Here is a 24,133-nt window from a genome sequence, read left to right as displayed (position 1 = left end):
CTTCCACAGGTCTCTCAGATAAACACAAATGACATTTGCTGTTTCTAATCCTCACACCTCAATCCAGACCACCTCAATCTGGTAAAGGTTGTTCTAGGTAAAACTGTTGCACTGACAAAGTTGATCTTCCAATCCCCCAGCCACCCCCCCCTTTTTTGGTGAGGCCTCTTTCCCCATTGACTGGTCTCACTGTCCATAGCCATTAAGAAATATGTTCACCAGGGGAGCCTGGGTGGCACAGCGATTAAGCGTCTGCCTTCGGCTCAGGGTGTGATCCCGGCGATAACAGGATCGAGACCCACATCAGGCTCCTCCGCTATGAGCCTGCTTCTTCCTCTCCCACTCCCCCTGCTTGTGTTCCCTCTCTCTCTGGCTGTCTCTATCTCTGTCGAATAAATAAATAAAATCTTTAAAAAAAAAGAAATATGTTCACCAAACTATGTTTTCAAAGTAGCCTTCTCCATACAAGAAGCTAATACTAAAACGGCATAATAGCAGCCTCCTCTGTTCCTCCCCCACCACTTCTGAAAGAAAGGAAAAAAGCTTGATGGATAAAATGTTCTTAAATGTGAAGTTTTTCCTCTCATGATGATCTTAAAACATGCCTTCTGTTTACTTACCTACCAGTGAAAAAAAATCATTAAGTAGTAATTGAGTGGTAACAAAAAAGTGGAACCAGCTAATCATGCCGACAGTTGTTTTGTGGCTATGTGTATAGAGAGAGATACAGATATACATATATAGATATATAGACATACACTCGTGATTTTATAATCGCACATCATAGTTTTATTCTCTATCTGTACAGATGTTCGTTTGGGGAGAATTATAAAGCTATTCCAAAGCTGTTCCACAGAGTAGGTCTTAACTTCCTGACGTTCTACCACCTAAGAACTACAGGGATACAGGAACCCGTATGTGAGTCATGAATGTCCAAGTTCTGCCAGGAATATTGAAAGTGACTGACAGGAGAGAGCAATGTTCAACCCAAAGGAATGAAGCAAGAATGCCAAATATCAGGCATTATTTTCATTCGTTGGAGCCCTGAGTCATATCAAAGTTAATCCAAGCCTAATTCTTAGTTACAAATGAACCAGGAGAAATTAAAACCAGACAAACCAACTAATCAAAGAAAATTAGTCAAGAAAGGTAAGACATTTTATTTTACATACAAAAAGGGTGCAAACTGAGTCCTTTCCTCCCCAAATTGGGGAAGAGGTATACTTAAAGATCACATTTGTGTTTTCCATGGTGCCCTAGGAAATGGGCTACTCTGAGATAACATATCAAGACCCATTTTCCATTTTTTTCCAAAGAAGGCTACTTCCTCTGCAGAGGAGTTTCTCCTAATGGTGCACAAATCTCTCTCCTGGAGGAACCATTCAAATACACTTGAAATTGACATTCGTGTTTAAAAATACTACAAGTTTCATTTTCACAGCTGAGCTTTGCGACCAGTGCCAGGGTTTATGAAACATCACATATCTAAAATAAAACAAAAAGAAAAAAAAAAGGCATTTAACAATAATCAGACACAACCACACAGCAATTAAAACTGATTTCCACAGCTGATTTATACATCATCTAGTCTTTAAAAAAATTGCAATCAACATCCCAACATCTTTTTAAAAGTACAATGGGCAAAGATTAAAGAAACAGACAAAATAATAATATAATAAATTAGAGCATGTAATATATCCAATGGGAATTGATGAATCAACATTACTTTCCATCGGGGGGGGGTTATATTTTTGGTTTCATCTCTTATCTTTTATGTTTACTCTTCCGCTCAATAAATGGGGCTCATTCCCAGAGCCAGCTTGCTGTGACACTAATTTGAGAAGCTCACTTGTTACTTGCTTACTTCTGAGAATATTCGGTAACATGTGGTCCCAGCAGCCTGGGCTGAGTCTTTATGGAAGTGAAATGCACAGATGAGAACGCGTGCACACACACACACACACACACAGAAGCATACAAGTGCAATCACACACACCCATCTGTAAATGTATTTCCCCCCAAAAGAAATGGCTCATCTCTCCTGAGACATTCCTAACAGATTGACAAGCCTCTAAAAAAAGCTTTTGGTGCAAGGGCTGGCCTGGGATTTGGTCTGGAGCTCATGAAGAGGAACACTGAAAGTGTCTCACCTGCCCTGAAAGAGGGGGTTTGCAGGAAGAGGCAGTCAGGACAGCTGTCCTCTTGTGTGTGTTACTGGGAGGAGTGCACGGCACGCCCACTTATTACCACGGATAACCCTCTGCTCTGAGACTTTGAAGGTGGTGATGGCACTGGAAATATGATTGAATATGAGGAGAAAGAGGAGGAAAGTAACAAAAGAAATTCTGTCCACTGAACTGAGGTTTCTTTATAACATCAAGTTTGGTAATGAAACTAAAAATATATGGAGTACACGTTCACTTTTTCCTTTGTAAGCTGATCTACAAACACTGGAGTGGACTTCCTGGTTGCTTTTTGAGGAAATCTGTCAACTACTACTGTCTATATCCAGGGAACCTACTTACTATTTTGAATACAATGGAGAAACCTATTCTTTTGCAGTCACCTGCAAAAGGAGTTATGAGAAACATATTTTTAAGACTGTTTAACTGATCGAAGACTTCCAAGATTCCTTATTTGTGGCTAAAAACTGCTCAAAACTCTGCAAACCCTCACAAGGGCCGTGGTTTCCTCTTTTTCTTACTCAGAAACAAAGCTATCCCCCCTCCCCGCCCCCCCAAACAAGACAACAAAACCGTAGAATCTCCTTCTTGATTCCTGCCAACCCATCGTAGGGAAGGCTGGGAGTCACTGGCCATCAATCTCTAGACAGGGCTTTCCCGGAGGCCTGGAGTCAGCAGAAGCGAGAACCCCAGAGATGAGTGCCTGTTGCTCATATGGCCAATCCAGATGGGGTGCCTCGTTACACTGGCTCCCTAAGGGTTGCTGGAATTCATCTGCCCACCTTGGGGCAATGGCGGGGATGGTGGCAGTGGACTGGCAAAGGCAGTGTTGGCCAGATGGCACGGCAAGCTCCCAATCCGAGGGACTCCAGCCCTAATGTGGCTGACACTGGAGACGACATCGTCAGGGCAACTCATGGGGGATGGAAAACTGGTTTAATTACGAAAATGGAAGAGGTGACTGGGACACACAGGAGGCATGTGGAATCGGGAGAGATGCATCCAAAGAGTAAGTTCCTTTGAGATGCTTTCCGGGCTGCCATGGCAGTCCTTGTTTTTGAGAAGCGCAGGCCATGCTTGCTCACTGAGCGGGGGAATAAATGCTATCTTTCGCATACAAAAAAGTTAAGGTTATGATCTTTAGTAACCACTCCGACATACACTACCATCACTGTGTATTTCTGACATTAAAGATGGCTACTCACACTAAGAATCAGCACTGGGTATGCGCTATGAGCGTACACTTCCAGTGAACTACGTTGGGATACAGAGGCGATGGGCCCTCTTCTGGCTAAGGGCAGGGGCTGTTTCTTTGTACCCGGAGTTCATGGACATAAACCGGCAAATCAACACCACTACTGAAAACCCCAGGACCCTGCCGTCTCCTGTCGCCCCTGCGTTCCAGAGTGAAATGGAGCTCTGACTGGAGGTCAGCCTAGTCGCTTGACCCGTACCTTCTCAGACCGTTTCCTCCTAGACAGACCCAATGCAGCAGAACGTTCACGGAGGCGGTCACGAGAGCACAGTGGCTGCTGGCACACTGCCCGCCCCTGCAAAGGAGTCCAGAGCGAGCGCCCTGGGCAGCGGCAGGGTGTGGGCAGCAAGCGACCAACCCTCACAACGCCTGACCGCGCAGACGCAGCTCCTCTGGTCGTAAGAGAAGGACTGTTCACGCCTCCGTGGATCCCTGGCCTGCCTGCCTCACTCTGCTCAGTCCGCAATGCCAGAGGGGCTGCAGGGCTCGGAGAACTCCCAGTGGCATATATTAAGGGCTTTTTAATGAACAGATGCTGTTAGTACTTACTAACTCAGGAGCAATTGCATCAATCTCAAAGAAAAAGATCCCTAGGCACCACGTTGTGAAATGGAGAAAGCTCAAGAAACTGCAGTGAGTGGACTGGGGTAGCTGGTGGCTGGAGGGCGTGCCCAGCCTCAGGGGCCTGGCTGAGGCCCAGGGCTAAGCAGCCAGAGCAAGCGGGGTGAGGAGGGAGCCCTGATGTGCTGGTGGGGATGTGCTGATGGCCAAATTCTTCCTTAGGTACTCTTTTTATTTACTTTATAATTTTCAGGAAGATCGCAACAGAATCTCTCAGGGGTCTGGGACCACCTCGGAGTGCTACTGGCCTTGGAAGAAACACCATGACCCTTTGTTATGAAAATCAAATACCTAGTAAGAGATTTGTGGGGGGGCAGAGAAAGAACAGTGCATTAGGCAGGACCCCCCATAACTGCTTAGGTTTAAACCCCTCAAGAGCTAGCCTTTAAAAACATTTAAGACCAAAAAAAAAGTCACAAACCCAGCTGCAGGGGGGCCTGCCCTGATCCAAGCTGGTTGCTGCCTTTGCTTTTTTGTGGAAGCAGAGGTGGGGAGGCACTTAGTGGGTATGGAGTGCCAGGAAGCTAGAGGCTTTGTCACCATTTCCCCTTGCCCTCCTTTGAGAGGCAAGGCTTTTTCTATACAAGGGGTAAGGAAGTTAAAGTTTCTATACAGGAAGTTTGAGTTGCCCAAATGCCAATTGAGAAGTAGGTTTCCATGATGGTGCCTTAACCACTAGGTAATATCAAGGAAGCAATATTCAAAATCCTTGTGGAAAAGGGATGTGACACTGTGTCTCCCAGCCACTCTTGTTTTGTATACAGGAAGATTTCTTTTAAAATGAAAGACTACAATCTTTACATGAGCTAAGCAGGTCTGAAGCCAGGAAAGTGATACTTCCTAGCCAAGGCCCAGTGGAACAGCTGAAGCCCAGGAACTCTGATCCGTGCGACAGCTGCTATTTCTGCTCCATGTGAGACACATCGAGGGACTTGTCAGGACATGACAACTACCAGAAAGTATCCCCACATCCTCCAGTCCAAAAGATGGCCCTCCACCTCAAGCCAGAGGCAAATTATTTCTGTGTTCCCCAAACTACCAGACTCAGTCACTGGCCAGGGGTCCTCTGTGGTTAGCTCTACTCCTGGACACAAGGCCTTGTTCCCTGACGTAAGTGATTCTTTCTCCTCTATCACATTTGGAACGAGGTCACTGTTTGCATAAGCCACTGAGCTCACATGAAACGTGAGCACAATAAGATTAACTCCATACATTAATGACTGTCCAAGCAGTGAACGAAGAACCAAGACCCTTCATGGTCGTAGGTTAGGGGACTACCCCACATGGGAGGGCAGACAGTGGACTGGGGAACACATGCTCTCGATACATGGCCATCTTACTTGGAAGGAGTCTATATCCAATTGAGAAGATAATTTCAGACCTTTCATTTCAGTATCCTTTCCCCTGGAATTTTCCAGCACCAACCAATCTTATCCTCCTGTTCACGACAGCCCCACGTGCTCAGTCCTGAGCCTGCTGCTGTGGACCTACTGGGAGAAGACCCGCAGGTGCCTGGTTTGTGTAAGGTAGGCCAGCCCGAATGCTATCACTCAGCTACTGGGGCAGACGGTACACACGGATTTATTTCCTGGCCCTATGATGCCAAATCCTGAGATTCTTCTGGCAGTTGGAAGGCAGGCTCACTTTCCTCCTCTTCTTGTCCACTGGTGGCAATATGGTGGTGGCTCTTCCATCACTAATTCTGTCCCCCAAGTCACTAAGGAAGTCACATGGCTATCTAGCTGGAAGTCCCTGGCAGTGGAGGAAACCGATTATTTCCAATTTTTTTGTCAAGCATCTCCTTCTCCTGGTCAGTCTGGCTTGGCTGGCTCATCCCATGTGCTGGAGAGCAAGGCTGTCCAAACTGTAGGCTGATGAGGTCAAGAGGCTCTGGTAGGGACATTCTTCGGCAGCTGAGAAGATGAATGAAAATTCAAGTATGTTTCCTTGCCAACCTGAGTGTTTACTCAGAATGACACAGAGTTTGGCTTCTCTTCTGGGTGCTGTAGACCCAACTTTTTCCACTGAGAATGTCCTCTGGACCCATGCTCTCTCTGAATGGCTTGGCTGGCCCCATCCCCCTCAAAACAGAAAAAAGTAAAACTCCCGATATAACCAGACACAATATGCATCTGCCATGTTTTTTGTTAAAAAAACAAACAAACAAAAAACTAAAAGTGCAATAAAGTCAGTTTTTTTTCCTTTGCTCAGAACAATTTGCATTGTCCTATTACCGTCTGGAGAACAGAGTTCGCTTGTCAAGAGAACGAAGAATGCCAACACGCGGGGACAGTAGACTGCAGATTTCTCACAGCTTGTGTCCGACAGTGTAACTTCACAGGGCGGAGGGAGGGTGTGGGGAGCCTGCACCCCGTGGCCGGCTGGGGATGGAGGCCGCACAGGCACAGAGCAGGAGGGAGCCATGCTGCCAGGCACACCTGGTAGTTGGAGAAGATTCTTCTCCCGCCCAGGCCTGCCATCTTCCCCCTGCCTTCTTGGCCACACCCCACCCTCCGGAGTTCCTTCCGCAGACAAAGCCTTTAACTCACTAGCTTTTCTGCGGGAGAGGGTTGAGGGTGGGGCAAGAACCAGGAGCAAACTACCGGGAGGGAAGAGAATAGTAGTCCTTGAGTTTTTGTGAATGACACCTTCACTGTAAACAATAGGAAGGAGAGTCAACCAGGCAGCCCCAAGGGCAGGCAGAGGAGCAGCAGCTCTGGGACCTGCTCAGAGCTTCAGGCAGGCGGGGGTGGCCACTGACCCACTGGGCCCTGGCTGCCCGCACTGGCTCCTTCTGGGGGCATCGGTTTTCTTCTTTTTGGTCTGGATCTCACCCTCCCCCACAGAGGAGTCCCTTCCAATGAAAAATGGCAGGAGCTGCAGGTGCAATCGAGTTAGAGTCCCCAGGGCCTGAGGACTCCTGGGAGGCACTGGTCACTTGTGGCGCTGGGCAGTCTTCTTCCTTTTCCTCTTAAAGAAACAGCAGCACCTGGAGCACAAGGAACATTGGAAGTCAGTGCAGGAGGCCTGCAGCTTCCCTGGGCTTCTGCCTGCTTCTGCTTACTGCGGGGGCGGGGGGGGTGGATATTCCCCCAGCACCCACCCACAGGGCCACCCTCCATCTATGGTGCACACCCTGGAAGCAGTGAGCAGTGTCTGCCAGGAAAGGAAGTAGTTGCTTCATTTCAATCCTCAGCTACCAAACCTCATCACCAAAAGGCTGCAGGCCAGGTAGGGCCGGAACAGGCATCTTTGGAAGGAGGAGGAAGAAGCTTGTGTCCTAGTCTCCCACGCAGCCCACGGCGCTCATCTTTATCTAGAACCCAGGCTGGGGGTCCTCAGGGCTGCCTAGACTAGCCTGCATTGTCTGCCCCTTGAGACAGAGAGCAGCATGATTTAATGCGGCTTCAGCAGCCAGCGGGTATAGAGCTAAACAGAGGCGAAAAAATCCCCCACAAAATATGCCTGGAACTCTAGCAGGAGCTCGTGATGCTGCCTCTGAAGGATTAAGGATTCTCTCCATCCCGTTTCGCCATTCCCACCCCTACCCAGCTACCCCGAGCAGGCAGAAGGAGCCCCGAATCTTGTAAGAACTGTGAGCCCAGATCCCGACTGAAATCAGCACAGCCCGCTCTCGGGTCGCAGGGGGATCCTCGACTTAGTTACGGAGACTGCTGCTGTGCCAGACAGGGTTAGAGGACTGGCCCTTGTGTAGGCTGGTCGGGGCCTGCTCCCCTCACCCACCACCCACCCTGGGCAACAGCCACAGCTCCAGCACAGCCCTGAGCCCGATCATCCCCTCCTTAACTCCTGTCTCTGGAATGGGGAGCAGCTCTCGCTGAGGCAGTGACTAAGTCCAGAAGGGGGTGATGAGGGCGGTGGCATGACTGGTGCAAGAGAAATGTCCTTCCCAGGAAGCTGACACGTGGGAAATGAGGATGTGAGAGCCAGAAGGTGTGGATGAGTCAAAGATGCCAGATGGTGGAGGGGAGTCAAGCTGCAAACTTGATCCTTGAAAGGAAAGTCTTTTGAAGAAAACTCTCTCTGGTTCTCTTGCTTAAATCCCTCTGGCTTTAATGCCAGGGCCATTCATATGAAAATAAAGAACTGTTGCTTACTTCCCACGCCCCAAAATTCTCCACTGTAGCTAAGATTCTCTCCTTTTTCAGTCTGACCCCTTGGTATTTTGACACCCAATGGACAGGTTATTAAAAATTTGGAGGTCTCTTAGAATGCAGAAACAGATATTTATACAGGTAATGATAACCTTTAACCATATCTGGGTGAATCAAACATGAAAATTTTGCATGAAAACTTTGGAAACAGGATCTTCTTAAGGGGGTCTTAAAAGAGATTTTCTGAGGCTATCATTGACATTTGTGAAATACTATTTTTTTAAGTTTATTTCCGTAATCTCTACCCCAACATGGGGCTCAAACTCATGACCCCAAGATCAAGAACCACATTCTCTTCTGACTGAGCCAGCCAGGTGTCCCATGAAATACTATTAATGGTGTGAATATCATCGCTGAACAAAGTGGCATGTGTATTTGGAGACTGAATAAATTCTTTTAAATAAAAATGGCCAATGCTTTTGTTTAAGACTGTCTTCTCCTTGGAGAAGGCTTCAAGAAAAAAACGGTCTTTTTCTATTATATATGCTTTAGAAAATGGACATTTCCAAGTTGAAAGTCCTGTAATTAATATTAAACAAGGCAAATTAAATCTCATGGGAGCACCAGTACTTCAACAGAGTTACCTGTTCCCTGTTAGCCATGATTTTCAGAGACATCACTAACATTTAAGTCAATTTCTATTTCTTCTTCTTATTTTTGGGAGGGTGCTAAAATGGGGATCTTGTGCTTTTAATAAGAGCAATCACAATGAAGTCTGAAATACTACTTTGGTCTATTTCAAATTCTACTATTTCATTTTACCTCCTTCAAGGCAAGTCCGAAGAAGTAACGTCTGCTTACAAGCACATCATAACCTGAGGTGTCATGCTGAATTTACCTGACTGGAGGGGAATGTAAGGTGTGGTTTTGAGGCCTGGGTCAATTTTTGCTAGTTACTGTAGTTAACACTTCAGCAGTAGCAGAAGCTTTTCATAATTCTAGCCATGAGGAAACAGGCCCCACCATGTGCTCTTCCATCCTCTAGCTTCTGTGGTGACTACCTGCAACAGGGCCTATTAAACTGCGTCAGACCCCAGATCACGCCCAATGACTAACTCCATACAGATGTCTTACTCTCCGAAGAGAAGGATGGTGAGTGATGAGCCCTTCTTGTGTCGTAGGTTTTCTTCCAGTCGATTCTTTGATTGGATGTTGGAGTCAGAATCAATCTAGTCTCCCTACTCACAAGCCACCACGTGCTATTCCCCCAGACCTGTGAGCCATCACCTTGCCCACACTGCTCTCTTGCTACGTCCTGGCCCTCTCCCCTTCTGCTATCCCTTTGCCAGGCTTCTCTCCTGAGTGTACTTTTACATTCTTCCCTTGCTCTCATACCAGGCTCAAGCCCCACCGTATCCGTGGAATCTTTCTTGGCTATTCCTGTCCATAGTGACCTCTTGGGGGATAATAAAAAGTGTCCTGGAGAACTACTTGTCCTTTCCAGTATATATGTCTTATCTCTAGAACAGCCAGATGGCACCTAAATTCTTGGGGAACCCCCAAGAGTTCCAAGCAGAGTTGGATGAGTACATGGGAGGCCCTGTTTCTGCAGTCAGGATAATGCGACTGACATCTCACAGGAAAAAATAGACTATGACAATGTCAGATTTACACAGACATGTTTGCTAGATAAACAGGCCAAATGTACTCCTCAGTACCATAGACTACAAATTCTGTTTCCATAAAACCCAATTGTTATCTTCCACATATCCCTGTCCCTGGGGAAACCCTGTAAGCAACTTGGCTTAGACTGCTGGGGTTCAGAAACTGGTGCCCAGCATGGTCCCTGAAGACAAATAGAAACAAGGTGATCCTAGAGTCCAGCAGGCTGCTACCGCCCTGTAGAACATGACCCCATGCACGCAGACGACGTGGGGGCGTTCCCATCCCAGACTGCGACAGACCAAGTAGCCCAGCAGCACCTGGAAGGTCACAGGCAGCGCCTAATTAGAAAGCTGGCAAGGGGGCTCTTTCTTATAGCAAGAATGTGCCTCACTGAACGTGGATTCTTTAGGGCTTCCCCTTCCACATAGCTCCTATTATTCCTAAGAACGCATTCAGGGAACCTTTCCAGGAGTGGAAAGCCAATATCTCCAATATCTCATTAGCTGAGTCAGCCCTTGGCCCACTGAATGTACTCTGACAGGGAAAAAAAAAAAAAAAGACAATAAACGAAAAACAAAAAAACCCAAAACAACAACAACAAAATGTCCATTTCTCCCCCCATGAAGGAGCTTTTTTTGACAGACTCATTCTACAGATGAAAGAACCAGCTGAATCAAAAAGAAAAGTCATGGATTTTTTCCAAAGCAGCCAATTTCCAGGTGAGAGACCGAGCCACAGAATGTGAGATTATCTGGCAACAACTGCCCTTGGTTTTGTGAAGGATAATCTAAACAACTGATATAGTAACCTTGTCCTCCTGCTCCTGTCCCTCTCTGCCTGATATTCTCTGGTCTATCAATTTGGCAGACAATTCACTCAGCTAAAAATAGAAAGGAAGTTTGGATACTGTAGGATATTGTTTTGACAGGAGGAGACAGCGATGAGATGGGTTTGAAAGGAAAGAAGGAACAGATTAATTCCTGGGTGTAGGCCTGCCCCATCCCCACCTTGTGGATCTAGTTCCCCAGTCTGGGTGGTTATGGCACAAGGCGGCGTAGGGAAGCCACTCAGTGTTCCTAAGGCATTTTGTTTGGCTTTGCCAATCCCAGCCTAGTCTGGTCCGCTCCCCTAGCATGTGGACTGGAGAGAGGGACTCACCACAGGTTGAGCATTTTCAGGCAGCTACAGAGTGTGTAAAGAGAAAAACACAGAAAGGAAGAGAGAAAGAGAGAGATATTAGTCCACAGAGGTGAGATGGAAGCGACTCCCTGTGCGCCATGCAAACATGCAGTATGTGTCTGTGTTTCGTTTCTTCCTCTGTCGAGGGAGGCTGAGTGCGCCCAGGCCACTGGGCCCCCACGCGAAGGTGGAGGGGGCAGGCGCCTGACAGAAGCATCGACGAGGGAGCTGGATATCTCGGTGAGGGGTAAGGTAAAACAGAAAGAGCTGGTGGGAGCCCCAGAGTGGGTTTTCCTGGGCAATTTCCAGGAAGGTAGCAGGAGAAAGAAGAAACGATCCTGCCTATAAGAATTCGATCAAGCACCACATGAGCCATTTTGGTTCCCACACACAGTCTTACAGTGCAATGTTAAGCTGACCTCCCAACTATTCTGAGAGAAGAGAAGTCCCTAGCCTTTCTATAATTCCGACACGCCTGACCAAAGCAGCTGGCAGTTAGCTCTTCCTCTGGGGGGGGGGGCGGGGGAAGGCTTCACCAACACTTTATTTTAGTAGGAGATGACGCAGAGCAAGAAGGGTCACTGCTGCGGACTAAAGTCAAACTAGGGCCTACATCCCATTCTTGCTAATTCCCAGGAAAAATGAGATCCACATTTGCTAAGTTAAAGCTAAAGTTGGTGGAAAACCAAAAACTCCTATTTTTACCATAACAAAAAACAACCAAAAAGCTGCCTTGCCTCACCACCCTTCCAATCATATTTAAACAAGGACATGTGTCCTGCAGCCAGAAGAAAAGGGCAGTTCGATGTTCATTTCATATATAGAACAAAAACCAAGACCCTGTTCTCTCTCTCCTCCTTTACACAAAACAAGGTAGGTGAGGAACCCAAACTCAAAAGCTTGGAAGTGAAGGTTTCATGTACCTCCCCAGTCCCTGGTTGAATCTTAACATAGGCAACAGCCCTCTTTTTCTCACAAGCAGGCTGCACGGACAAATGGCATCACAGCTGCGTGCAATGAGGGGTTGTTTGGGACATCTTGTGCTTCTCTAGCTGTGACTTCTTCCCATGAAAATGACTGAGCAGGTGGATTCATGGCTACCTCCTCCCTCCCTCCAAAACACAGAGACGGCCAAGAAGAAATACACATGGCTGGGATGAGAGTTCCTGGGCAAGATGGATTGGTAGCTCAAGAAATCACGAGGGGAATCAGCACACAAAATGCCCTAGGCTTTGAGCTTTTGGATGACATTTGGTCAAACACAACTGCTCCCCTCTGGTCTCCACACACATCAGAAGGCCCAAACCTGGGACCAGCGGCAAAGAGGCACAGAGGCAAAGAGGTCCTTTTCACATCCTAGAGTTTAGATTCTACCAGCACAGAATTCACCACGTTGCAATCTCTTTGTGTGAACAGCCCCTTATTTTACACACAGGACACAAATACCACACTCACATACACAATCAGTGTACACATTTACCAAAACGAAGTGAGGGAATGGGTTCAAAAAATAAACCTGTATAGGACATACTGTAAGATGAAAGCCCATTCAATCTCGGTAGTCAAAATACACTATTAAATCCAGAACTAAAGGCCTAGCCTTCCAAGTAATAGCCACAACATGAACTGGGAGTGAGGTGGGGTGGGAATGGGTAATAGCCATCTCTCAAGCCCAGTGTTTCAATCAGAATATGCTTGGTGCCGTGATTCCCATCCTTGGCCACACAGAATCAACCAAACTTTAAAATTTCCTGATGCTCAGGCCATAATCCCCGATAAAATCAGAACCTCTGGGGCCAGGATTCAGACATATGCATTTTCTAACATACCCCAGGTGATTCCAAAGTGTGGCCAAGGTCGAGAACCCATACTGTTTGTTTGGGAGAATGAAGTTTTGTCATGGAAGCTGAAAAACTATGAGTACCATTAAAATCTCCAAAGTCTCTGAGAATACAGAGCATGTCTCCTTACTAAAAATGGTCTCTTCCCTGCATTAAAAACTCCCCTGCCTTCCTTACCTACCAGCACCTTACAGAAACCAGGAGAGGAGCATCTGAAGCTGCCTACAGTCAGCAAGGTCTTGACAAGACAGAGTCCAAGTCATCCTTGAGCTGCTTTTTATCTACTGGGTAGAAATCCCCAAATCCTGGCTTTCCAAGGAAAGGACCCCTTGGAAGCAAAGTGAGCTCATTATACAGGTGGTCAGGAGAGCAGAGGAGTGGGCAGGGGACAAGCACGCAAAGTGTAGCTGGAAGAAAGACTGCAGGTCTTGACTGGCCTCCCACCACCTGACACCCAGAGGTGTAAGCACGTTCTGGCGGGTATTGAGGCCATCTGGGGGCTCAAGAGAGCATCTGGGACCCGGTATCACTATTTGGATGTTGTATGCTTCTGAGAACAAGACACTAGGATGGCCTGAATGTTCTCAAAGAGTTTATAAGGAAGGTCAACCATATCAGGCTCGGCGGCAGTTACAAATTTGTAAAGGACTTCTCTCTCCCTACCTCATGTCTTCTTGGAGTTTAAGTCTGGATTGGAATTTGGGATGGGGCAAAAAGGGAAAGAAGTGATAGAAATGCTGCTTTTGCAGCAGAACTGGCAGTTACTCCCCCTCCTACCCCATATGCTCAGAGTTTAACCACACGCCATGCAGAGAGCACCAAGGGGCCGGTGGTATGGGTAGGGTAACACATTCACAGGCAAGAGAAGCAGAAAAGGGAGTGGACTCACCCCTCCCTAGTAGTGTGATTTCCTCTCCCCCCAAGATTCTTTTACTCACAGGTGTAGAAACTAGCTTCCCTGACTTATTGGACTCTCTCTGATTCTAGAATCATTTAAGTGAGACACAATGGCCCTAAAACCCTTGCTCCAGGACGATACATGCAGAGTTCTTAGCCAAGAACCAGAAATCAAATGCTTTTCAGTATGGCCCGCGATTTAAGATAAGCGGATTTTTCTCTGTATCCCACAGGAAGCAAGAAGCTCCCGGGACCCAACAGGCTCAGGACTACTATCTGTTTTAGCTCTTATACCATGATTCTTTCAGTTCACTAGGTCTTTTGCCCCATGTGGACTAGAGAAATGTGATGGTCTTCCCAGGAATCACAGCTAAAGAAGGGCAGAAGCAGCTTTAAGGTACCATGCAAAAACTAAAATGGTCAAAGGAAGAAAGCTGAGGACACAAGCATGAGAAATCCAGTCTGAGATGAGCAGCACATAGAAAGGAAAAGACAGAGAAGATTTTTCAAGCCAGGACTCAAGAGCCCCCTTGAAAGATGAACGTACTTAGCTTCCTCGACTACCTCCACCTCGGCGTGAGCTGTGATTGGTGCATTGGAGTGGGCTCCCGTGGGGTCATCGACATTCAGCTCTCCATTGGTTGAGCTAACCACCTGAAACAGAAAGACAGAGTGTGACAGACACCATGGCCATAGGAACCTCCTGCCAGCACCAGAGAGGGTCCCTAGGGGATATCTAGTCTCTAACTTAGGTACTAACCAGGCAGTGTCTGGAATGCTTATCTTCCTGAGCTGAGGGGCCAGATGTCCTCATTTAGGTAAGGTTCCCAGGACCATATCATGTGAGAACACAAAATGCAATGATGTAATCATATAATAGTAATAACTTCCATACTGAATGCTACTCTGTGTCCGCACTCTGCTACACTGTGTGTGCACGTGTGTGTAAATTTAATCTTCACAAAAAGCCTGTGAAAGAGGTCACGTTATTCTCTTTAATTCTTTCTCTCAGTTTCTTATGCTAGAATTATAAATAGACCCAGTGATGGTGTTGACAAAAAATTCTAAAAGGGAAATCAATAGTGGGCATCAGAAACTATAAGCAATCACACTTTCCTTCAGAAATTTCTTCACGGCTTTGACCGTTGGTTTGAAGTTACTCAAACACAAGACTGCCGCACCCTCTCTGGTGAGAGGGCAGACGGTAAGGAAGCGCTTTCCCTTGGAAGACCAGTCTTATTTCAACAACCTTTATTTCAGGTTCACTGTCATCCCATTTCTCACTGATGGTCCCCGAATTGTAACTGAAGGCTCTCACTCCTGTCATCTGGTTAATGTGGACCCGATCAGGCTTCTCTTGCTTGTGCAGCTGCTTCTGTCACCTGGTTTCATTTCCAGCACATGACTGCTGCTTATGTGGGTGCTGGGAAGTGGGAAAAGGGACCCCGCTGGACAAACCACTCTGCTGTTAAAGACCTTGGCTGAAACATGGGAGAGAACCACAAAATAGGATAAATGGTTCAGCTATCATATGCCCTTGGGTAAGTAACTTCATCTATTCGAGACGGTTTCTTACAGGGTGATGGGTGATGTGAGAATTACACAAGCAGATGTACGAGGTGGTATCTGGTACGATACCTGGCACACAACATGGGAGCAGAGCACACACAGTAACTAAGATATGGGCTCCAGGGTTAGTCAGCCCTGGGTTTGAACCCTCGCTCCACCACTTACTTGCTGTGGGTCCTTGGGCAAGATCCTCAATCTTTCTATGCCTGAGCTTCCTAAGTAAAACGGGGAAGCAATGCTGCTTACCTAATAGGGTTACCGTGCGGCCAAGCCACACAAAGTGTTTAGCCCAGTGCCATGGTAAACTGTAATGGCTCAGTAACTGTTCCCACTACTGTTATTCTCCCTCCATAAATGTTTATTCTTATCTCCCTCTAGGTCCTCACCAGCAGCTTATTTGAAAAAATGTCAAGCATAGTCATAAAAAGGTGGGCAGGAGGCAATGTTAAGAGCAAGGGCTCTTTGGGGTATTATTCAAAGAATTAAGGGCTCACTAGGTAAACACCACTTAGTAGCAGTCTCTACTTGCCATTATTTCTAAACCAGAAATATTTATTGTTCTTATTGATAATACACGCTTAAAAAAAATGGAAACAATACTGTATGGTTAGTCAAAGACACCTACAACATTAAATGTGGACTTACCCAAGGGATCTGCGAGTGATCAAATTTAGCACCTTTCATTAATGGAACCACTCATCCTTATTTATCTCCTGACATAATAAATATTATATAACATTATGTAATATTCTTGCCAAAAAAAAAAAAGTTTTACCTGAATCTAAGTATGATGGAAAAAACAAAACAACAACAACAAAAAACCCAGACAAACCCAAAATGGGGGACTTTCTATAGGACAGCAAGCCCGGCCTCTTCAAAAAAGACTTCTCCGAAAAACTTTTTTTTTCCCCTTTTAACACAAGGGTGAGTGTTACAGGCTGAAAGAGATTAAACGACTAAGAGATTGAAAGAGACTAAGGGGGGGGGGCGCCTGGGTGGCTCAGTCGTTAAGCATCTGCCTTCGGCTCAGGGGGTGATCCCAGAGTCCTGGGACCGAGCCCCATGTCAGGCTCCTCCGCTGGGAGCCTGCTTCTTGCTCTCCCACTCCCCCTGCCTGTGTTCCCTCTCTCACTGGCTGTCTCTCTGTCAAAATAAATAAATAAAATCTTAAAAAAAAAAAAAAAAGAAAGAAAGAAAGAGACTAAAGAGGCATAAGAACTAAATGCAAATGCAAACCTCAATTAGGTCCTGGACCCTATAGAATTAATCTGGGGGCCAACTGGAAATGTGATAAGGACTGTAGATTAGACATTATGGAATTATTATTAAATTTCTTAGATATGACAATGGTATTGATTACATGCAGAATTTCTTTGTTCTTAGACGTCAACTAAAGTATGGTGAGATAAAATGCAATGATGTTTACAATTTACTTTCAAATACTTTAGCACACACTCTCCCCTCGCCTCCCACACCACCGCCACAGAATGAAAGACGTGGCAAAATCTTAATAATCATTCATCTACGTTAAGGATACACACAGGTTCATTTCACCATCACCACCACCACCACAACTAACTTTTTCATAAATTTGAAAATTTCAAAATAAGAAGTTAGGGCAATAAACAGCAAAAACAAAATTGACGAGTGAAGGTTTACAGATTAGAGGGGCACAGCTCCTCACGCTACTGCTGCTGTTAACCTCCTCAGCCCACATTTATTTCCTGGGGCACATTCTGGCTGCACACTGGCGATCATGCTGGTGAATTCATTCTATCAGCACAAGGGCCAGAGAAGAAATCACTTTAAGTTTCTTAATGAACAATTCAGGAGCTGGACAAGTGTTAAAGAAAATGTCTTGACCTCTACTGGTACAAACAAAGCGGGAGTCAGCAAGCATCACCACTGCCAACTACTTGATGACTTTGGGTCATGGCGCCTATCCACAGTGTTTCGCATGTCGTCGGCTCTCTAATTTCTCTTTGCTACGAATTGCCAATTGGCCCATAAAGAAGAGGCTATCTCCATTTTACAGACTGGACATCCTGTCCATGTCAATGAGTACCTGGTCTCAAATGAATCAGGCACAAATGGGAATGTAATCACCAGGTGTCTAACTTTTAACCTACCTATACGTAAAATATCCTACTAATCTAGGTCTTTTGAGCAACCACTTTGGAGGCTGGAGCGTGATCAATCCACTGGACTGCTGCCTAGACGCACAGTAGGATAAACGCTCCTGTAGGTGACCAGAGAGCCGGACTCCAGGCTTCTCTCCACATCAACTTCTTCTGTGAGCCCTGGTTTCTAATTCTGTAAGACCAGGCCAACAGCCTGGGTCCTATCTACTGCATAAATACTATGGCAGTTAAATACATAGATGTTGTGGAAAATTGTAAAAAAAAAACAAAAAAATCCCCCCCACACAAAACCCCCCCCAAAACACCCTTGCGAATGTAATGAATTATTTGTATTTAAAGCATTATCATTTTTATACCTTTCTACTGAATTTTCAGCATAATTTCATTAAAAAATAAGCTTATTTGTGTGCCTGGAATGCTGAAAGTTATTTTGTTTTAATCACTACTAGAATTAATCCGACATTCCTCTGGCTATTATCACATAAGACCAAAGTAATAGATATCTTAAAGGACTAACCTGAAAGAGATTAAGGTGAAGTACTATTTTGAACTTTAGTCCTTAATATTGGTAACATCTCTTTTAATAAGTAATTTAACATTTTAAGTAAAAAATTTGAGTTCCTAACCCCCATTTTTCAAAACAGACCATGAAGAAAAATGAGGTATGTACCAAACGAAGAAATATATTAGCTGATAACCAACATTTCAATCCTACTTCTCACAACTAACATATGTGGTAATTCTGTACTTTAGCTTCCCTACCTATAAAATGGGAATACTACTGACCGCAACAAGAATCGTAATTAAAAATTATAAAGATCTGAGCAAAGTAAATATTAGTTAAAAGTTAAATGTTAATTTGTTTTAAAGATTTTATTTATTTATTCAACAGAGATAGAGACAGCCAGCGAGAGAGGGAACACACGCAGGGGGAGAGGGAGAGGAAGGCAGGCTCACAGCAGAGGAGCCTGGATGTGGGGCTCGATCCCATAACGCCGGGATCACGCCCTGAGCCGAAGGCAGATGCCCAACTGCTGTGCCACCCAGGCGCCCCAAGTTAAATGTCAATCTTAAGTCTCATGCCTTTGCTTGGTCCTAGAGCTTTCTAGACATTTCCTACATATTTTAATTTAAACAACTTTGGAGCCATCTTTTTGAAAGAGAAAAATACACTGCCTTCTTGAGTTTAGATCTTCCACATGTGGAAGATCTGTGGAAACAGTGGCAGAATGGGAAGCACGGGGCCAGGGTGGGGGGGTGTCTGCTATTAAACAGGCTAGAATGGGAGTGTGCACGTGCCGTACCAGAGCAAACTCTGTTCAACTCGTTGCTCTGCACTCCCTACCAGGGTTGTGGTGTCTGCAGGCCATTCAGGTAGGCTAAGCATGGTCTGACCACATGACCTTTGGGAAGTGAGACAACTTGAAAATATGTGGGCATCTGCTGTGTTAGAAAAGTATGGCTGATCTGGTTTGCGAAAAGCCTAGCCTTTATGAGTAGACACACACCGGGGCTACAGTGAAAGAGGCAGATGTACTAAGGAGCACCGGAGCGTAACGCAGTATCAGGGAAATGGTACACTTGCCTGCCCCGTATGCAGGTGTCAAGGAAGCTGCAGAACTAAGTTTATAGGGAGTAGAGGGAGGCTGTATTTTCTAAAAGTGCTGCCAGAGACTCTAATTGACTCCAATTTTAAAGACAACCCCTCACAATGGACAACAGGAAGCACTGTCTAAATGAGCACCTCTGTGTTCTAGGAACACAAATCTAGTAAACTGTCCAGATATGCCTGATTATGAGGTATTTTCCTTTTAAAATTATTTAATCTTTGCATTTTCCCCTAATTAAAAAGCATGTTTATTGTAAAAAAAATTAGAATATTAAAAAAGACTACATAAAAAGTCCAAGTTTCCAGTGACATCATCATGTGTACATGACTAGTGGGAAATTCAGTATATCTTCCTTGAGAACAAGGTTATGCAAAGTATTTACATAAAAGGCAAGTAGTAAATGTTTTAGGCTTTGTGGACTATACAGTCTGTGTGGAAACTACTCAACTCTGCCACGGCGGCATGAAAGCAGACATACACAATATGTAAACAAATGAGTGTGCTTATGTTCTAATAAAACTTATTTATAAAAATAGGCAGAAGGTAGGATGTGGCCCACTGGTTGTGTTTGCCCTCCCCTACTCTATATTGTTTCTTTTTTTTCTTCTGCATACACTAACATGATATGCATGTTATCCCTCTTATATATGTATATTTGCATATATGTGTGAAAATAAAAATGGGGCCAAATTTCATACATTGTTTTACAAGTTGCTTTTTCCACAACACATCCAGAAGTGGAATTACTGGGTTGCATGGTAGTTCTATTTTTTATTTTTTGAAAAATGTTTTCTACCATTTTATCCTCTCTCTTTGCTCTACTTTCTGAAAGACTTCCTTACGGCTTTATCTTCCAAACCCCTGAATTTTAATTTTTCTTATGTTTTTAATTTCCAAGAACGCGCTCTCTCTCTTTTTTTCTTGGTTTGCTCTTAGAATGTTCCTTTTAAAAATAGCATCCTGGGGTGCCTGGCTGAGGTTATGATCCCAGGGTCATAAGATCAAGCCCTGTGTTGGGCTCTGCACTGGGCATGGAGCCTGCTTAAGAGTCTCTCTCTTGGAGTGCCTGGGTGGCTCAGTCAGTTAAGCATCTGACTCTTGATTTCAGCTCAGGTCATGATATCAGGGTTGTAAGATCAAGCCCAGTATTGGGGGCTCCATGCTCAGCAGGGAGTCTGCTTGAGATTCTTTCTCTCCCTTCTCCCCTCCCCCACCCATCCCCATTCTCTCTCTATAAAAAAGTAAAAACGAAAAAATAAATAAAAGTGGGAGACTGCAAGGAGTACAGGGGTGGGACTTTTAAGTATGGATCACACATTCATTTACTGTCCCTTTTCTTCAATATAGCTCCCCACCCCCAAAAGTGACTCATATCCCCCAATTTATAGACCCTCTATTTTGCCCTTACCAAATAATAAATCCTTGGTCTTTGCTGGGGAGCGGGAGAGCATCTAGGGATCTCTGGCTTCTTAGAAAACAGACTTTTAACCAGTCTTCTTTATTTTAGCACATAGCCCTCCCACCTACTTCCCCTGATAGAGGGCCAACTTCTGAGTCTTTGGGAGATCACCCAGTGAAAATAGGTTCTATTGGCTCAGGATTCCGTTTTCTTGGGACTCCTAAGTCATTGAATAATTGCCCACGTGCTTTCTAGCATCTAATATTCTGTTGCTGTTGCCTCTTCTGTTTTCTCCATCCTTTTATGGATTCACGCCTTTCAAAAAAATCTCTTTATCATTCTTTTAGTGCTGTTTCAGAGGAGGTGAGAACAGATCTGTGTGTTCAATCCATCACTTTCACCTAGATGTTCCTGTGAGGTTTTTAAATTTTTTTTTTTAACAGAACTACAGCTGTCTCCCGACTTCCTGTGAATAACACAATCTTCAATGAACCGCTCTATGTAAAAAACATATTCTAGACAATCAAGCCTATCAAGATGCATTACTACACGCAAAAGGTTTGTCTATCCCTTTATATGATTTTTTTAAAAGATTTTATTTATTTATTTGACAGAGATAGAGACAGCCAGCGAGAGAGGGAACACAAGCAGGGGAAGTGGGAGAGGAAGAAGCAGGCTCACAGCGGAGGAGCCTGATGTGGGGCTCGATCCCATAACGCCAGGATCACGCCCTGAGCCGAAGGCAGACGCTTAACTGCTGTGCCACCCAGGCGCCCCATATCCCTTTATATGATTTGGTGGCTCTGGGTTTACTTGTGTGCCCCAACTGGTGGTATCATTTAACAGTCTGAGAGACATATTTGGATTAAGATTATTAAAATTGAGATATGAAAGAAAAGTAGAGACACAGATGTTCTTAAGTATTAGAGACAACAGAGCTTCAAAACAGTCCAAATGAAATCAGAAATAATTCTCTAAGACCACACTTACTCCAGAAGGAAAAAAGAAACAGCACAACTTCTTGGGTACCCACTCAGAAATGGCTGACTTGGACCAATTAACATTCTCGCCTTATCTGCTAAGGCACATACCACCATGGAATGAGCTAAATATGCAGTCCATTATCTGAAAAATACTTATTTTACACATTTCAAGTCTTTAAAATTCACATACTTGACACTAACATACTTCTATCTTGATAGTATTTTTACAGTTTATCATGAGTAGATCAAGGTTATAGGATCAGTTTAACCAGAAATCAGTATCAGAAATCATATAGATATTTCTTAGTCAATGACAACCACCAACAATCATCTCAACAAGTGATTCTTGTAAGTCTTAGGCAGAAAATCAGCACACAGATATTCAGTTCACTACAGAAGCAGCTCAACCTTGCAGGAAGTTTCCTTTCTAAAGGACCCAAAGTTTCAGAAGCAAGTCAACATTCTACCAGCCAAGCTGAGAAGGCCAGGAAAGGGCAATAAAGGCAATTAAGTACCTGCACTGATCCCCCATGGCGGTCTGCAGCCAAGTGAGACGTCAGGTATGAGGTATTGGTCTGCCGGCTGGGCTGGATTTCCCACTCTCCTCGGCGCTCTGACGATGCAGTCTGCTCAGGCATTAGGAAGCATGAGAGCAAGATATGGAAGGAAAGGTGAAGCAACAGCAAGCAATAACAAAATCAAGTACATTAGTGTCCCTGAGGGTTTTGTTTTCGTTTTGGATTTTAAACTAACAACCGCTGCAAAGCACTGAGAAAAAGTTAACTTGGCTACATTCATTTCAGCCTAAGGAGCCAATACATGACAGTCTACAGCACACCATCCTCACCCAGACACAGAGAAACAATAACCAAGGGGGTAGAGGAACACCACCAAAAGGTGGAATCAATTTTAGCTTCCACATTAGTACAATTCAGTAGCAACTAAGCAGACCGAATTCAGAATGTTAGTATCGTTGGACAAAGGAACAATCATACAAATCATCTCACTGATTAAAGATCTACCTAAATAGACAGTAGTCAGTACAGAAAATCCCTAGCATTAGGGATCAAGATAATATGGCTTTTCCTTAAACAGGGAACCCACCACTCTCAATATAAACCTCTGCAAGACTTTGAACTAAGATAACATGAGCAGTGGTGGTGGCTGGAATATGCTTTCTTATCTAAGAGAATGAAAAAAGTATATCTTCAAAACAGGTTCACAGGTCAATATGAAAAGATGGGGGGGTAAGCTATAATGTTTTCCTGATTCCTCTAGCTAATGGCCTCTAGTCTGGAATTAGAAATAGTTTTAGATATGACTACTATGAATTGCTTTCTTCCAGAAAGCAAAAGGCAGATCTTTCCCCAGCAAAAGGAGGGCTTCCAATCCAAAACCTTTTTGGGTTCTGCTTTCAGTTCTGCTGTCATTCAGGCTCTCTTCATTCCTTCTTTACCTGTTTTTTAGATCTCATACTATTCTGATCTTGCTCATTTGTGATTTTGTTCTGAAGAATCTGTTTAGGTGCCTCTTCCCCTGTACCAGATGGCTGAGGAGGTGTTAACATCATGACGCTCAGCTGTAACAGTCCTAAGGCTCTACAAAATGAAAAACGAGGGGTTGGAGAGGCAGCAATGAGGGATTAGTAAATCAAATTTTAATTGCTGCTGATATAAACAACAGCAGGGTTTGGGATGTGATATTGCTGCTCTGCATGAAAACCAGCAAGGATGCAATAAATCTTAGAGATGTTCACAGCTATCAATGTTGTATTTTATAAAAAAGAAAAGGAAAAGGAAAGAAGTAATTGTCTGAGGCTCATAAGCTCATCTGTAAGTCACCAAAAAGGCTTTTTCAATTAGAAAAAAACAAAACAAAATAAACCCCGAGCCTCATGTATCAGCTACAACTTACTCATCTTTATTAATGGAATCTGAAGCCACAGGGGTAACAGCAGTGTAAAGGGTCCTGGCCACGTTTCTGATATTCCTCAGGGAATGAGTATATTCTGTAAGGAGGCAGCCGTATGAACTTACTTAGCATATTCTCTAACAAAAGAGGGGTTTGGTTCCATACCGCTAGTCACATTCGAGAATCAAAGCTACCCAAAAAACCCGCCCTTCCGACTATTTCTGCCAACAGAAATTCAGATGTTTCATTTTCCAAAATAAGGCTGTGGTTTCTAACATAATCATAACTTTTATAAACTTATTGACAGTATCCATATCCTCAGAGAACTTAATCTCGTATCTTTTTACTACTAGAGATTTGATAATAAATCTGGTTTATTGTTAATTTTTCTACGTAATCTCTACACCCAACATGGGGCTCTAACTCACAACCCCAAGATCCAGAGTTGCCTGCTCCCCTGACTGAGCCAGCCAGGTGCCATGAGGAGAAATCTAGTATTGTAAGAAATACCCATAACTATTATCCATTAGTGATAGCTTCTTCAGTTCCTCTAGGACTTTACTTTTTGTAATATTTAAGTAGGATATTTAAGTTCCTAAATGACTATGAAGAACTGTCAGTTTTCAAAAAATTTACATGTTTAAACAATATCCAGACATTTATAAGCCATTTGGGGTTGTTTTGAGTTCTAGGATACATGTTCAGTGTGATTACTTCTTGCATGAATGCTCTCTGTTTTGCACTTGTTTTTAAGGCAGACAAAG

General features: G+C 44.5%; 1 protein-coding gene across 14 annotated transcripts in view; it reads right to left on the bottom strand.

Moving 5' to 3' along the window:
* Nucleotides 1-766: 766 nt before the first annotated feature.
* Nucleotides 767-24,133, bottom strand: part of CSNK1G1 (casein kinase 1 gamma 1) — a 161,148-nt gene continuing 137,781 nt past the window's right edge. For 6 of the 14 annotated variants that reach the window (XM_034660839.1, XM_034660837.1, XM_034660838.1 and 3 more), the window contains 3 exons: nt 21,974-22,084; nt 14,304-14,410; nt 767-7,048 (listed from right to left, as the gene is read on the bottom strand). In XM_034660839.1, the coding sequence (XP_034516730.1) occupies nt 6,994-7,048; nt 14,304-14,410; nt 21,974-22,084 (273 nt within the window). In that variant the 3' untranslated portion in view covers nt 767-6,993. Of the gene's footprint in view, nt 7,049-14,303; nt 14,411-14,438; nt 15,238-21,973; nt 22,085-22,914; nt 23,057-24,133 lie in introns of those variants that run through there. The other 8 variants (XM_034660842.1, XM_034660841.1, XR_004625575.1 and 5 more) reach the window with 7 other exon arrangements.

This window comes from Ailuropoda melanoleuca, chromosome 5 (assembly GCF_002007445.2).
Source record: "Ailuropoda melanoleuca isolate Jingjing chromosome 5, ASM200744v2, whole genome shotgun sequence".
NCBI classification, from domain to species: Eukaryota; Metazoa; Chordata; class Mammalia; order Carnivora; family Ursidae; genus Ailuropoda; species Ailuropoda melanoleuca.
Note: the sequence above shows the minus strand (reverse complement) of the source record. Positions and strands in the feature narration are given on the sequence as shown.